Source organism: Oncorhynchus keta, chromosome 34, assembly GCF_023373465.1.
Source record: "Oncorhynchus keta strain PuntledgeMale-10-30-2019 chromosome 34, Oket_V2, whole genome shotgun sequence".
Classification (NCBI taxonomy): Eukaryota; Metazoa; Chordata; class Actinopteri; order Salmoniformes; family Salmonidae; genus Oncorhynchus; species Oncorhynchus keta.
In genome coordinates, this window is record NC_068454.1 from 18,677,967 (window position 1) to 18,695,711 (window position 17,745).

General features: G+C 43.1%; 1 protein-coding gene across 1 annotated transcript in view; it reads right to left on the reverse strand.

The window, feature by feature from the left end:
* Nucleotides 1-17,745, reverse strand: part of LOC118373964 (follistatin-related protein 1-like) — a 39,197-nt gene that overhangs the window by 5,374 nt on the left and 16,078 nt on the right. Inside the window, exons 3-7 of the mRNA XM_052493351.1 lie at nucleotides 10,528-10,629; nucleotides 5,256-5,385; nucleotides 4,658-4,690; nucleotides 3,717-3,847; nucleotides 1,262-1,380 (exon numbers count right to left, since the gene is read on the reverse strand). Of these exons, the coding sequence (XP_052349311.1) occupies nucleotides 1,262-1,380; nucleotides 3,717-3,847; nucleotides 4,658-4,690; nucleotides 5,256-5,385; nucleotides 10,528-10,629 (515 nt within the window). The remainder of the gene's footprint in view (nucleotides 1-1,261; nucleotides 1,381-3,716; nucleotides 3,848-4,657; nucleotides 4,691-5,255; nucleotides 5,386-10,527; nucleotides 10,630-17,745) is intronic.

Genomic DNA, 17,745 nt, shown 5'->3' on the forward strand with positions numbered 1-17,745 from the left:
TAGTAATCAAAAGTGTTCAACAAATCAAACATCTTTTATATTTGAGATTCTTCAAAGTAACCACCCTTTGCCTTGATGACAGCTTTGCACACTCTTGGCATTCTCTCAACCAGCTTAACCTGAAATGCTTTTCCAACAGTCTTGAAGGAGTTGCCACATATGCTGAGCACTTGTTGGCGACCTTTCCTTCACTCTGCTGTCCAACTCATCCCAAACCATCTCAACTGGGTTGAGGCCGGGTGATTATGGAGATGAGGTCATCTGATGCAGCACTCCATCACTCTCTTTCTTGATCAAATAGCCTTTACACAGCCTGGAGGTGTGCTGGATCATTGTCCTGTTGAAAAATAAATGATAGTCCCACTAAGCGTAAACCAGATGGGATGGCGTATCGCTGCAGAATACTGTGGTAGCCATGCTGATTAAGTGTGCCTTGAATTCTAAATAAATCACTGACTGTGTCACCAGCAAAGCAACCCCACACCTTCACACCTCCTCCTTCATGCTTCACGGTGGGAACCACACATGCGAAGATCATCCGTTCACCTAATCTCCATCTCACAAAGACACCAAAAATCTCAAGGGACAGATTTACATCGTTCTAATGTCCATTGCTCGTGTTTCTTGGCCAAGCAAGTCTCTTCTTCTTAATGGTGTCCATTAGTACTGGTTTCTTTGCAGCAATTCAACCATGAAGGCCTGATTCACGCAGTCTCCTCTAAACAGTTGATGTTGAGATGTGTCTGTTACTTGAACTCTACGAAGCATTTATTTCACTTGATGATTTTTGTGACTGCACTCGAATGAAGGACTGTCGTTTCACTTTGTTTATTTGAGCTGTTCTTGCCATAATATGCACTTGGACTTCGGTATACAACACCTACCTTGTCACAACACAACTGATTGGCTCAAACGCATTAAGAAGGAAACATTTTCCACAATTAATTGAGAGGCATCCCAGGTAACTTCCTCATGAAGCTGGTTGAGAGAATGCCAAGAATGTGCAAAGCTATCATCAAGACAAAGAGTGGCTACTTTGAAGAATCTCAAATATAAAATGCACTTTTTTGGTTGCTACATGATTCCATATGTGTTATTTCATAGTTTTGTTGTCTTCACTATTATTCTACAATGTGGAAAATAATAAAAATAAAGAAAAACGCTTGAATGAGTAGGTGTGTCAAAACTTTTGACTGATAATGTATATATATATACAAATAAAGGTGAAATAGCATGCACACAAGTACACACACACACTGACCTGAGCAGCTTGTTGCTCTCCTGGTCTGCATATGACTGCATGTCCACGTTGGAGTCATTATGTTGGATGAACTTAAGGAGCTCTGAGGAGTCCAGCTGGGAGTCACCATTGTCGTAGTTCTGTACACACACACACACGAACACAGAAACTAGCAGAGTTAGTAGGAGTAGAGAATAGAAGAGTGTCATGGGCCTCTGTAGGCCAATATAAAATCATAAAAGTGAATAATAACCAGAAAACCTAACAACTGATATGACCAGAAGAAAAGTGAGAGTGGGGGGGATTGGGTATAATAATACATATATTTTAGCCTTTAAGCATAAACCCCCCCCCACACTCTCACTTTACTTCTGGTCATATCAGTTCCTCTCTCAATCATTTTCTAAATATCTCCCTCTACCTGATAAAAACTCTCCTTCCAAGACTGCTAATCCACAGTGAACTTTGCACTTTGAGACTGTCTGTGGCGGTCATCACCAGTGGTCATCGGTCACCTGACAACCCTACACTGTAAAGGGGTTGAAGTGAATTTGACAGTAACTTACAGCTATCGGTAAGTAAGACACTGTATTTCATAGTGCAGTATACCTACTGTAATCGAAATACAATAGTAAAGCAAGTACTGTGTAATAACATAGTTGAATATATCCAATGTACTGTATTGCAATGTAAAACAGTAAATGCTAATGTAATCATAATGAATAAATTAATGAACTATTGAATGAAAGTAATTGTGGGGGAGATTTCACAGTATTTTACTGGAATTACATGGAATTGGTGAAAGGTTGGCTGCAAGGTAATGTATTTACACAGTACAGCATATCATTTATTATTTGGTGATTTATATCACTTCCACAAGAGGCCGTAACAAAGGCTTCCAAACTGGCAGCAATTACTTGGCAAAACAGACCAAAGGTTTAAGACTTTCCACTGCACTCTATCCCTTCTACATTTTAAATTGATGGGGCACTATAAACACATGAGTTAAATTGGTACAGCACTCACATTAATGGGTTCAACAAATAAGGCATCTTGCCAAAGGGCACCTCAAAAAACAACAATACCCATTAGTGATCAAAATGTTCTTGGCGCTCCAAAATTAAGCTACAGTACTGTTTTCTGTGGGGTGGAATTACAGTACTATTTGAAATACAGAAACTATTTCCCGCCCACTACATTTTCCCAAAATGCATCATCATTTACAGTATGCTGCAGTATAATGCTTTCACAGTATTTTACAGTTGATAATACCCAGAATTACAGTATAAATTATAGTTTTCCATTACAGTGTAGAGCCGTCCTCGAATTAAAGCTTCTTGGAGGGATACATCTTTAACAGTCAGAGTTATATTCTATAGAGAGATTGACAGACATATACATACATACATACATACATACATACATATACACACATATATACATATACACACACATATATATATATATATATATATATATATATATATATATATATATATATATATATATATATATGTATATACATATATATTACATATATATATACATATATATATATATATATATATGTATATACATTATATATACATATATATATACATATATATATATTGTTTTTGCATATATATATATATACAAATATACATGTATATACATATATTATATATTATATACTATATATTGATTTTATATATATATATATATATATATACATATACATATATATATACATATATACATATACATATATATATGTATATACATATATATATATATATATATATATATATATATATATACGTTAGTTTCCTTACATGGCACATATTGCACTTTTACTTTCTTCTCCAACACTTTGTTTTTGCATTACTTAAACCAAATTGAACATGTTTCATTATTTACTTGAGACTAAATTGATTTTGTTGATGTATTATATTAAGTTAAAATAAGTGTTCATTCAGTATTGTTGTAATTGTCATTATTACAAATAAATAAAAAAGAATCGTCCGATTAATCGGTATCGAGGGGGGGGGGGGGGGCAGAGCCAGAGAGAGAGGGGGGGGCAGAGCCATAGAGAGAGAGAGGGGGGCAGAGCCATTGAGAGAGAGAGAGGGGGGCAGAGCCATAGAGAGATAGAGAGACAGAGAGAGAGAGAGAGAGAGAGGGGGCAGAGCCATAGAGAGAGCCGGTATCGGCATTTGTTGGTCCTCCAATAATCGGTATCGGTGTTGAAAAATCATAATCGGTCGACCTCTAGTTTCGTCACCTCTCCTAGTTGTAACAGCTGATGACAAATGCTATGTGCTATGTGGAAGGTGAAGACAATGTTTATCAGTATGACTAATTCATTTTCCATATGGTCCAAAACATATGTGTGTCTACAAAACATGTCTCAAGTTCATAGTTTCGGACTTAATAGAACAGATATCACAACTGAAACGCTTGTTTGACACACAGACACACACACACACACACACACCTTGAAGTATTTCACCAGGATTTCAGTGAAGTTGGAGCCTTTGACAAACCAGCCGTCTGGGACCACCTCAGTCTGCAGCCACTGGATCACACGGTGCCTCAACTCATTACGATCTGCTACGTAACACACCACTGGAGAGACAGAGAGAGAGAGAGAAAAGGAAAGAGGGAGGTTGAGAGTGAGTGAGTGAGTGAGAGAGAGAGAGAAGGAAAGAGAGAGAGAGAGAAGGAAAGAGAGAGAGGGGGGGCAGAGCCATAGAGAGAGAGAGAGAGGGGGGGCAGAGCCATAGAGAGAGAGAGAGGGGGGGGGGGGGCAGAGCCATAGAGAGAGAGGGGGGGTGGGGCAGAGCCATAGAGAGAGAGAGGGGGCAGAGCCATAGAGAGAGGGGGGGTGGCAGAGCCATAGTGAGAGAGAGGGGGCAGAGCCATATAGAGAGAGAGAGAGAGAGAGGGGGGGCAGAGCCATAGAGAGAGAGAGAGAGAGAGAGGTGGGGGGCAGAGAGAGAGAGAGAAAGAGAGAGAGAGATGGGGGGGGCAGAGCCATAGAGAGAGAGAGGGGGGCAGAGAGAGAGAGAGAGAGAGAGAGAGAGATGTGACACAGTCAAAATCCACAATCTAACAGGTACTCTAGCCATTTTGACACTCTCTAGTATGGTAAAGGGAATGCACACAATCCCTGTTCTGTCCAGAGCACACCAGTACCTCCCAGCTCATTATGTGCTCAAATGTCCAATCCTGAGCCCTAACCCTGCACACTCCCTATCAGTTAACTGAAGAGTGCTTATCACAAGTGCAATAAGAGATCAGTAGAACACTGATATAGCTATGAGAGAGGTGCACTATGTCTCATAAAGCTCCATAAGGACTAGAGGAAATAAGAGCTGAGATACAGAGCTCTTATTGGCTCAGAGCACACAGATCTCCCAAGTCACACTCACTCACCTGGGCTGGCGGCTGCATGCTCTGCTTTCTTCTCTGCAGACGACAAAGACAGAGAACGAGAGACAGAGACAGAGAGCGAGAGAAAGCGAGAGAGTGAGATACAAAATAGAGGAACACACAGAGAGAAAGAGAACAGCTTTATTTCATTGTTTTACCATATCTAGTGTTTGTTTCCCATCTAGTGTTTTTCATCATGTCATTGTCACATTGCCACAATAACCAATAATGCCCATGGACATCATGACATGATGGCCTCTCTGTGACACTAGGAGAGGAGAGTAACTGATTCATCTTCAACCTGATCAATGTCCAGGCCAACAGACAGACAAGAGGTCATTGGGCGTATAGGTTCAAAGTTCAACACTAGCTAAATCAAAGATGAGCCTGGGACCATATATGTCGCCTGTCTGTCGGATGATGATAGGATAGCCTTATATGGCCAACAGCTGACCTGACAGCTCACACGTATTACTGACTGTGTCATGACAACCAGAGATTATGCCCCTGAGTACATAGGCATCAGATAGCAATAGTCATGTGCTATACACACATAAAGTTAACAAGAAAGTGTGTGTGTATGTGCATGTTTTTCCCCCACCCTGGCAGTGTCTGTCGTGGGCCACCTGGATCTTGAGGCCGGTGAGACATGCGTCTCGGTGGAGCTCACAGTGGTTGCGGTATGTCTTACCGTTACTGCCACACACTGAACGCTTGTGTGGCTTACAGCTCTAGAGAGAGAGAGAAGGAAAGAGAGGGAGACAGAGAGAGATGGAGAAGGTGGGTGGGAGGAGAGAGGGAGAGATAAAGAGAGAGCAATAAAGGGAGAGGGTGGGAGAAGAGAGAAAGAGAGAGTCTTAATGACCCTGAATAAAAAGATCAGGCATCTTAATGACCCTGAATAAAAAGATCAGGCATCTTAATGACCCTGAATAAAAAGATCATCCATTTCTTAATGACCCTGAATAAAAAAAATCATGCCAAAAGTGGCATACCTGGACACACAACACCCTCACATGCTGATAAACTCTGTTATTCACACACACGCAGGCACACACATGCATAGTCACACACACACACGCAGGCACACACATGCATAGTCACACGCACGCAGGCATGCACAAGCTCACTATCAAGTACTGTATATTCATAGTACAGTCAGTATGTTATGTATTTCTCTTCAATATATCACGTCCTGTTGTTTTATACAATATTTGAGTGATATACACTACCGTTCAAAAGTTTGGGGTCACTTAGAAATTTCCACATGTTTTTGTCCATTAAAATAACATCAAATTGATCAGAAATACAGTGTAGACATTGTTGTAAATTACTATTGTAGCTAAAAGGCTAATTGATCATGAGAATGCCCTTTTGCAATTATGTTAGCACAGCTGAAAACTGTTTTCTAATTAAAGAAGCAATACAACTGGCCATCTTTAGACTAGTTGAGTATCTAGGGCATCAGCATTTGTGGGTTTGATTACTGGCTCAAATTGGCCAGAAACAAAGAACTTTCTTCTGAAACTCATCAGTCTATTCTTGTTCTGAGAAATGAAGGCTATTCCATGCGAGAAATTGCCAAGAAACTGAAGATCTTGTAAAACGATGTGTACTACTCCCTTCACAGAACAGTGCAAAGGGGCATCGGTGCACAACTGAGCAAGAGGACAATTACATTAGAGTGCCTAGTTTGAGAAACAGACACCTCACAAGTCCTCAACTGGCAGCTTCATTAAATAGTACCCACAAAACACCAGTCTCAATGTCAACAGTGAAGAGGCGACTCCGGGATGCTGGCCTTCTAGGCAGAATTGCAAAGAAAAAGCCATATCTCAGACTGGCCAATACAAATAAAAGATTAAGATGGGAAAAAGAACACAGACACTCGAAAGAGGAAGAAGCTGTACGATGGCGCCGGAGAGGAAGGCAGACGTTTTACAACCTATTGTGTTTTTTGTTCGGTTTATTTGCGTTGTTTGTAACTTTAAAAAAAGCTTATTTTGTACATAATGTTGCCACTACCGTCTCTTATGACCGAAAATAACTTCTAGACATCAGGACTGCGATTACTCACCACGGACTAGCAGAATCCTTTTCTCCCTTTCATGACTCTGATGAGCCCGACGCGAATAACATACGGCTTTCTTGGGAACAGGCCCAGATCCCCGTGATGTGCGTGAAGAGGAGGTGGTGAAAAAGGGGCCAAAGTGCCCCTGGCCGCCCAGCCTTCTGAGAATTTGCAGGCAATCGAATTTAACCCCCACTTTCTTCCATTCTGCTAGCAAACGTGCAATCTCTGTCATGTATTGTCATATTATGTCTTGTTCCTGTTCTTTCTCTTCACTCAGTCTCCCTCTGCTGGTCGTATTAGGTTACCTTCTCTTCCTCTCCGTCCCCCAGCTGTTCCTCATCTTCTCTAACTACCTCGTTCACCCTTTTCCCACCTGTTCCCTTTTTCCCTCTGATTAGGTCTCTATTTCTCTCTCTGTTCCTGCTTCTGTCTTTGTCAGATTCTCGTTTGAGTTTCTCATGCCAGAACCAAACTATCGTCTTGTTTGCTTCACCCTTGTCCCGTCCTGTCGGAATCTACCTGTTCATCTGATGCTACGTGTGATCAGGTACCTCTGTCCTCTACGACCCGCGCCTACCCAGAGAGACCAGCAGTCTGTCGCCGCTCACCCAGCTATTCTCCTCTGCTGCTAAGAAGGGGACTCTAACCCAGCTATTCTCCTCTGCTGCTAAGAAGGGGACTCTTCTGTAATATTCAGAAGGACTTTATGATTCATTTGTCGCCCTCTCTGCGGGTTGTCTATTTTGCCATTTTATACATCTGAAGAGGATCTATGTCTTCCCTGTGTTTTGACAAGACTCTGTATCTGTTAAACCGCTTTTGGGTCCTCACTCACGTGCATAACAATCTCTTTCCATCAGCACATAAATGTGCAACCAGAGTGAAAAAAAACTCTGGACAACCTATACTCCACACACAGAGACGCATACAAAGTTCTCCCTTGCTTTACATTTGGCAAATCTGACCATAAGTCTATCCTCCTGATTCCTGCATACAAGCAAAAATGAAAGCAGGAAGCACCAGTGACCAAATAAATTAAAAAAGTGGTCAGATGAAGCAGATGCTAAGCTACAGGACTGTTTTGCTAGCACAGACAAGAATATGTTCCGGGATTCCTCCGATGGCATTGAGAAATACACCAGCACATCAGTCATTGGCTTCATCAATAAGTGCATCGATGACGTCGTCCCCACAGTGACCGTACGTACATACCCCAACCAGAAGACATGGATTACAGGCAGAATCCGCACTGAGCTAAAGGCTAGAGCTGCCGCTTTCAAGGAGCGGGACTCTAACCCGGAAACTTATAAGAAATCCTATTATGCCCTCTGACGAACCATCAAACAGGCAAAGTGTTAACTTCTTATGGGCAGGTGGGATGGTAGCGTCCCACCTGGCCAACATCCTGTGAAATTGGAGAGTGCGAAATTCAAACTACAGAATTATAAATATTTAACTGTCCTAAAATCACTGGTGTAATACATCAAAATAAAGCCTAACTTCTTGTTAGTCCAGCCGCTGTGTCAGATTTAAAAAAGGCTTTATGGTGAAAGCAAACCATGCGATTATCTGAGGACAGCGCCCCGCATACAAAACCATGAAACACATATTTCAACCAGGAAGGTGCGACACGAAGGTCAGAAATAGTGATATAATATGTCTTACCTTTGATGATCTTCTTCTGTTGGCACTCCAAAAGGTCCCAGTTACATCACAAATGGTCCTTCTTTATATCCATAAAAACTCAGTTTAGCTGGCGCGCTTCAGTCAATAATCCAGCCAGTTTCCCTCCATCAAAATGCATACAAAATGAATCTCAAGCGTTACTAATAAACTTTTCCAAACAAGTCAAACAACGTTTATAATCAAACCGTAGGTCCCCTAATACATAACTAAACTATACAATTTAAGACGGAGAATCGTTATTGTCTTTACCGGAGGAAAATACCAAAGAACGCGCTCTCGATTACACGCTTGGAAACACTGCCAAAATGGGAGCCACCTAGAAAAACTACCATTTCTGGCTCATTTGTCCAAACACCAGCCTGAAACGCTTTCTAAAGATTGTTGACATCTAGTGGAAGCCCTAGAAACTACAATCTGGGAGGATTGTAATTATAATAAAAGTGACAGCCATTGAAAATAGTGGTAGGCTGAATTTGGGGGGGATTGTTTGTCCTCGTGGTTTCGCCTGCCATATCAGTTGTTTTATACTCACAGACATTATCTTAACAGTTTTAGAAACTTTAGAGTATTTGCTATCCAACTCTCTCAATTACATGCATATCCTAGCTTCTGGGCCTTTGTAACAGGCAGTTTACTTTGGGCACGCTTTTTATCAAGACGTGAAAATACTGCACCCTACCCAAGAGAGGTTAGAGAGAGGCCTCTGATGCTCGTCGGATGTGGCAAGGCTTGCAATCCATTGCAGACTACAAAGGGAAGCAGAGCCGAGAGCTGCCCAGTGACCCGAGTCTACCGGACGAGCTAAACTACTTCTATGCTCATAACACTGAAACATGCATGACTGCACCAGCTGTTCCGGAAGAATGTGTGATCATGCTCTCCGCAGCCGATGTGAGTAAGACCTTTAAACAGGTCAACATTCACAAGGCCGCAAGGCCAGACGGATTATCAGGACGTGTACTGCGAGCATGCGCTGACCAACTGGCAAGAATCTTTATTGCACTCCACATTGCCCTTTCCCACCTGGACAAAAGGAACACCTATGTGAGAATGCTATTCATTGACAACAGCTCAGCGTTCAACACCATAGTGCCCTCAAAGCTCATCAATAAGCTAAGGACCCTGGGACTAAACACCTACCTCTGCAACTGGATCCTGAACTTCCTGACGGGCCACCCCCAGGTGGTAAGTGTAAGTAACAAGACATCCGCCACGTTGATCCTCAACCCAGGGTCCCCTCAGCAGTGCGTGCTTAGCCCCCTCCTGTTCACTCATGACTGCACGGCCAGGCACGACTCCAACACTATCATTAAATTTGCTGATGACACAACAGTGGTAGGCCTGATCACCGACAAAGACAAGACAGCCTATAGGGAGGAGGTCAAAGAGCTGGCTGTGTGGTGCCAGGACAACAACCTGTCCCTCAACGTGATCAAGACCACCTGCAGTGGAGCAGGTTGAGAGCTTCAAGTTCCTTGGTGTCCACATCACCAACAAACTAACATTGTCCAAGCACATCAAGACAGTCGTGAAGAGGGCACGACAAAGCATATTCCCTCTCAGGAGACTGAAAGATTCGGCATGGGTCCTCAGATCCTCACAAGGTTCTTCAGCTGCACCATCGACAATATCCTGACTGGATGCATCACTGCTCGGTATGGCAACTGCTTGGCCTCCAACCGCAAGGCACTACAGAGGGTAGTGCGACCAGCCCTGCCATCAAGGACCTCTATACCAGGCGGTGTCAGAGGAAAACCCTAAAAACTGTCCAGCCACCCTATTCATAGACTGTTCTCTCTGCTACCGCACGGCAAGCGGTACCGTAGCGCCAAGTCTTTGTCCAAGAGGCTTCTAAACAGCTTCTACCCCCGTCTTGAATATATTTCCTATTAATTTTGCAACTCATTTCATGTATGTTTTCATGGGAAACAAGGAAATGTCTAAGTGACCCCAAACCTTTGAACAGTAGTGTAGTATTTGTGTTGACTATTTACGTACTATTGCTCTAGTCTTGTACTTGTTGTTAACATTGCATGGTGAGGAAGTTTTCTAGTAAACATTTCATAGCACCGGTTACACTGTATACTGTGCATATGACCATGATTGGACTCACCTCTATACACAAGCAGCTGGGTTCTCCCTTCTCAGTGACTGCACACTCTCTTCCTGCGCCACAGAACACATTGGCACAAACCTTACTCTTAGTCTGCACCTCCTGAGGAAAGAGAAAACACACACTGTTAGTATTGAAAACACACACACACACACACAGCTTTGGCATTTAAAACTCACACGTAAGCACACCGTCAGCACTAAGGACACACGCCCTGGATCAAATACTGTAATAACATATATCAGACACAAGGTGGAACTGTTACACTATTCTCAGAGCCAGTGGTTTCAAACAGAAGGGTGAGGTTCAGTGTGCTACTAAAATACTCTCCATCACGACACTGTCAGTTTCACTACAAAACCACATGAAAATGACACCATTACTCTCAACCCCTCAGAAACCACAATAATACAACCAGCAAACGCACACACGTGCATAGTCGTGCGCATGCGAATACAAGCTCAAATCAAATCAGATGTTGTATCAAATCAAATGTTATTTGTCACATGCGCCGAAAACAACAGGTATTACAGTGAAATGCTTTACTTACAGGCCCTTAACCAACAATGCATTTTCAAGAAAAATACCTACAAAATAATAAAGAGCTATTTCTCTTGAAACTGCGTTGTTGGTCATATTCACATTGTGGCAGCAGGTAGCCTTGTAGTTAAGAGCATTGAGCCAGTAACTGAAAGGTCACTGGTTCGAATCCCTGAGCTGGCAAAGTGGGAAAATCTTCATATCTTTTGTGGGGGCGACCGGTAGCCTCGTGGTTAGAGCATTGGGCCTTTAACCGAAAGTTTGCTAGATCAAATCCGTGAGCTGACAAGGTAAAAATCTGCTCCTGAACAAGGCAGTTAACCCACTGTTCCTAAGCTATCATTGTTTATAAGAATTTGTTCTTAACTGACTTGCCTATAGGGGGTACTGGTACAGAATCAATGTGCAGGGGCACTGGTTCGTCCATGTAATTTAGGTAATATATTCATGTAGGTAGAGTTATTAAAGTGACTATGCATAGATAATAACTGAGAGAAGCAGCAGTGTAAAACGGGGGGCAATGCAAATAGTCTGGGTGGCCATTTGATTAGATGTTCAGGAGTCTTATGGCTTGGGGGTAGAAGCTGTTTAGAAGCCTCTTGGAACTAGACTTGGAACTCTGGTACCGCTTGTCGTGTGGTAGAACAGTCTGTGGCTAATGTCTTTGACAATGCCTGGTATAGAGGTCCTGGATGGCAGGAAGCTGGGCCGTATGCGCTACCATCTGTAGTGCTTTGCAGTCGGAGGCCGAGCAGTTGCCATACCAGGCAGTGATGCAACCAGTCAGGATGCTCTCGATGGTGCAGCTGTAGAACCCTTTGAGGATCAGAGGACCCATGCCAAATCTTTTCAGTCTCCTGAGGGTGAATAGGGTTTGTCGTGCCCTTTTCATGACTGATATAATATATATATATATATATAAATAATGGAATGAGGTATAGACAGCATGGACAGTATAGGAATAGAAAAGGTGTACCGCAGTATTTTTTTAAACTATTTTTTTTAAACCTTTATTTAACTAGGCTGAGCCATGGCTCAGTATATAGGATGAGTATATAGGATATATAGGATGAGCCATGGCTAGAATCCAACGCATATGAAGTGGATGAAACAGTATGTAACATTATTTAAGTGACCAGTGTTCAATGACTATGTACATACGACAGCAGTCTCTAAGGTGCAGGGTAGAGTACCCGTTGGTAGCTGGCTAAGGTTCAGGGTAGGATTATGTGTGGAGGCCGGCTAGTAGTTACTATTTAACTGATGGCCTGGAGATAGAAGCTGTTTTTCAGTCTCTCGGTCTAAGCTTTGATGCATCTGTACTGTCTCTGCCTTCTAGATGGTAGCAGGGTGAACAGGCCGTGGCTCAGGTGGCAGAGGTCCTTGATGATCTTCTTGGCCTTCCTGTGACACTGGGTGCTGCAGACGACCTGGAGGGCAGGCAGAGTGCTCCCGGTGATGTGTTGGGCTGATGGCACCACCCACTGGAGAGCCCTGCAGTTGCAGACGGTGCAGTTGTCATACCAGGTGGTGATAAAGCCCAAAAGGTGCATCTGTAGAACGTTATGAGAGACAAAGAAACATTTCTTCAGCCTCCAAATTTCTTCACCACACTGTCTGTGTGAAGGGACCATTTCAGGTTGTCAGTGATGTGCACGCCGAGGAACTTCACTGTGGTAGATGAAGGAACCAATCTATATTTTCAGACTGTCATATTTCTGAGTATTTATCTGGTCAATATGGCAGTGTATTATCTCTGTTGTTTGTAACAGTGTGTGTTATATGTGGACATATGATTGCATCATCAATTGTATTTGAATGTTTAAGGACTCTTGGAAGATGAGACCAAATGAGGACTAAAAGAGATCCTAATAAAATCATTCCATCGTGGCTCTGTCAATGTTGATGTGGGCGCGCTTTCTCTGCTGTCTCCAGTAGTCCACAATCAGTTACTTAGTTTGGTTAACGTTGAGGGAGAAGTTATTTTCCTGGCACCACTGCGTGGCCACGCAGTCATGGGTTTACAGGGAGTACAGGAGGGGGCTGAACACGCACCCCTGTGGGGCCCCCCCTGTTGAGAATCAGCGTGGCAGAGGTGTTGTTGCCTACCTTCACCACTTGGGGGCAGCCCGTCTGAAAGTCCGAGATCCAGTTGCACAGGGAAGGGTTCAAACCCAGGGCCCTGAGCTTAGTGATCAGCTTGGAGGGCACTGTGGTGTTGAAGGCTGAGCTGTAGTTGATAAACATCATGCTTACATAGGTATTTCTCTTGTCCAGGTGGGATAGGGCTGGTGAGATTAAATTACTTTCATCGGACATGGAGTCGAGAGCTGATGTCTGTCTTACTGGAGCAGCACAACTTTCGCCAAACTCCCAGAAGACACTCTTTCATTGCCATGACAATGGGTAATTTCCCTTTATATAGAGTACTGACAAGTTCTCTCTATCTCTACTTAAGTGAAGGTCTCTCACATTCACTGCTGTATGTGGCAGCCGTTAGTTACCATGCCAGCCATGCTTAAGCTCACCTCAAGAGAGGACACGCAGGGGTGTAAACAGGAAGAGGCCAGTAGTAAATCTCAACTTCTGGGTGTAACATGACTTCTCATCAGTGGAAGAACCCGGCCAACATAATGTGGTGATAGAGGCAGTTTTGGATGGCATGAGCAAAAGTGAGTGTGTGTGAACAGTAGAACTCTACCAACTGTATTGTGTAGAAAATATATGGTGTCATGCAGAACACACAGTAACGGTCTGAAAATACTAAAGGATTTTGATTTCATTTTATTGGTTTCATTCAATCTCTCCATACTTTTCTATATTTCTGTTGCTCTTTATTTTCTTTGTTTCTTTAAATCTCTGCCTCCTCTCCCCTAAAACAAGGGCAGTACACTTGCCAAGGAAGGAGCAGGGAATGAGAATCACACAGACCATGGGAATAGGCCCAAAGGAAAATACAGCTCAGACTCCAGATGTGGATACACCCTGTTTTAAACACACACACACACACACACACACACACACACACACACACACACACACACACACACACACACACACACACACACACACACACACACACACACACACACACACACACACACACACACACACACACACACACACACACACACACACACACACAGAATGTCTTCCAACATTGATTATAACTAAATAATCTCTCGCCTGTGTGTGTTCTCTGGTGTATAGTCAGATTGCTAGATGTAGTAAAACTCTTCCCCACATTGATCACAACTGGAACTCCCTGGAGGCTCCTGTGACCTGCCCTCTGTCCAATCAGTTTTCAGGAATCTAATGTCAGGCTACCATGGAGGTCATGGTTACACAGCCTATTGTACTGTACTAACTAGAGAGATTGAGGAGGAAGGGGACATAGAGCAAGAAACCTGGGTGAATGTCATTGCCAACCAGACTACAAGTTTGTTCTTTTGGTTGAAAAGCAAACACACACCCACACACAAATATACACAAACACAACCCTGCTTGGTGGAAAAACTAAAATGCACCCTACACACAAACTAACAAACAACCCTGTTTGGTGGAAGAAAAACAAAGACAAGCACAAACAAACACACACTAACACCCCCCAACCCCACACACCATTGCTTGAGTCATACTGTAATCCATCTTCAAAGCCCACCCCCGAGGGCTAATAGAGTGGTATGGTCCATTCAGACAGTTAGCTACAGATGGCCGGAGAGAGGAGCTTGTTTAAACCTGCAGTTCCTCTCTGATAACCCCAGCAGAGTAATAGATGGGTTGCTGCTGCTAAGCTTAGTTTAGTTTAGCTATCCTTAGTTTAGCTTAGCTCCAGCGCCACTGCACCATCTCTCCAATTAAAGCCTGCAGAACCACCCTGACATTTAGCTAATGAGTGCTCAGAGTGAGAGCGCAGTTTTTGTTCCACACGCTCTAAATGGGGAGTTGCTATGGTGACAGGAGATGCAAGGCTCAGAGTGAGAGACACGTGGGGGGGATTGCTCAGACCTAGCAAGGATCCTGGTTAAATGGCAGTATGCCACTGCACACACACAACACACAAAGGCTCTTCAAATCTTGGGTAAAGTAATGAACTTTGTTCATTTGAATCAAAAAGGTAAAACACATTCTGTCCCATCTGAGCCAATAGCGATTAAGAGTTGTCTGGGTGTGATTAATGATTGGCTTATGAATGGGTATCAATCAGCTTAGATCCTATTTCCACTACGAGACATGAAGGGGAGCATGAGGAGTGTGGTGGTGAAAGAGATTTCTACTTTTCAATTCACATTACATCCTTCACTTTCATTGCGTCTGGCAACGCGATGTTCTTGGCAGCTCAAATTGACCGTAAATATCCCAGTAGCCACTAGCTAGTAAGCACAAACTATTTAACAATCCAATCAACTTTTCTTCTAAAACATATTACAGTATTGAATAAAGCAACCAAACTATATTACACTCTTGAACAATACAACAATCCACAAGCATGTGCAGACAATTAAAGGGTTTATTTTCTTGCTAGCTAGCTAACTAACTAACAATATGCTTCATGATCAAGTAATGTTAGCATATCAATAATGAATGTTTATTCCTCCCATATAAATATAAAAGTACAGTAGCGTTATCATAGTGTCATTTTTATGAAATCAATTTGTATTTGTCACATGCTTCGTAAACAACAGATGTAGACTAACATTGGACTTATGGGCCCTTTCCAACAACGCAGAGAGAAACATTTTCAAATAATAGAAAGGTAATAACACAAGGAATAAATACACAATACGTAACGATAACTTGGCTATATACACGGGGTACAAGTAGCGAGTCAATGTTTTGTACATAATGTTGCCGCTACCGTCTCTTATGACCGAAAATAAGTTCTAGACATCAGGACTGCGATTACTCACCACGGACAAGCAGAATCCTTTTTCTCCTTTCACGACTCTGACGAGCCCGAGGCGGAGGATATACGGCTCACTTGGGAACAAGAACCCAACCCAAGTGATCTGCGTGAAGAGTGGCGGAGAAAGAGAGGCTGGAGGGCGGGCTGCCTTCTAAGGAGTCGGAGGTGATCAAATAAACCGCCACTCCCCTCAATTCTGCTAGCAAACATGAAATCTTTGGACAATAAAATGGCCGAGTGATTGTGAAGATTAAACTACCAACGGGAGATTAAAAACTGGAACATCTTATGCTTCACGGAGTCGTGGCTGAACGACGACAATATCAACATACAGCTGGCTGGTAAAACGGCAGGATAGAACAGCGGCGTCTGGTAAGACAAGGCGGAGGATGATGTATTTTTGTAAACAACAGCTGGTGCACGAAATCTAATGAAGTCTCGAGCTATCTAAAGAAGTCTCGAGCTATTGCTCGCCTGAGGTAGAGTTTCTCATGATAAGATGCAGACCACGTTACCTACAGAGAGAGTTCTCATTTATATTCTTTGTAGATGTTTACATACCACCACAGTCAGAGGCTGGCACTAAGATAGCATTGAATGAGCTGTATTCCGCCAAAAGCAAACAAGAAAACGCTTTAATGCAGGGAAACTTAAATCTGTTTTACCAAATACTATCAGCATGTTAAATGTGCACGCAGAGGGAAAAGAACTCTGGACCACCAATACTCCACACACAGAGATGCATACAAAGCTCTCCCTCACACTCCATTTGGAAAATCTGACCATAATTCCATCATCCTGATTCCTGCATACAAGCAAACATTAAAGCAGGAAGCACCAGTGACCAAATAAATAAAAAAGTGGTCAGATGAAGCAGATGCTAATCTACAGGACTGTTTTGCTAGAACAGATTGGAATATGTTCCGGGATTCCTCAAATGGCATTGAGGAGTACACCACATCTGTCACTGGCTTCATCAATAAGTGCATCGATGACGTCGTCCCCACAGTGACCGTACGTACATACCCCAACCAGAAGCCATGGATGACAGGCAGCATCCGCACTGAGCTAAAGGCTAGAGCTGCTGCTTTCAAGGAGCAGGAGTCTAACCTGGAAGATTATAAGAAATCCCGCTATGCCCTCTGACGGACCATCAAACAGGCAAAAGAGTCAATACAGGACTAAGATCAAGTAGTACTAAACCAGCTCTGATGCTCATCGTATGTGGCAAGCCCTGAAAAACATTAGACTACAAAGGGAAGCACAGCCGAGAGCTGCCCAGTGACACGAGCCTACCGGACGAACTAAACTACTTCTATGCTCGCTTCGAGGCAAATAACACTGAAACATACATGACTGCACCAGTTGTACCGGAAGACTGTGTGATCACACTCTCCGCAGCCGATGTGAGTAAGACCTTAAAACAAGTCAACATTCACAAGGCCGCATGGCCAGATGGATTACCAGGATGTGTATTGCGAGCATGCGCTGACCAACTAGCAAGTGTCTTCACTGACATTTTCAACCTCTCCCTGTCCGAGTCTGTAATACCAACATGTTTTAAGCAGATCACCATAGTGCCTGTGCCCAAGAACACTAAGGTAACCTGCCTAAATGACTACCTACCCATAGCACTCGTCATGTCTGTAGCCATGAAGTGCTTTGAAAGGCTGGTCATGGCTCTCATCAACACCATTATCCCAGAAACCCTAGACCCACTCCAATTTTCATACTACCCCAAAAGATCCACAGATGATGCCGTTTCTATTGCA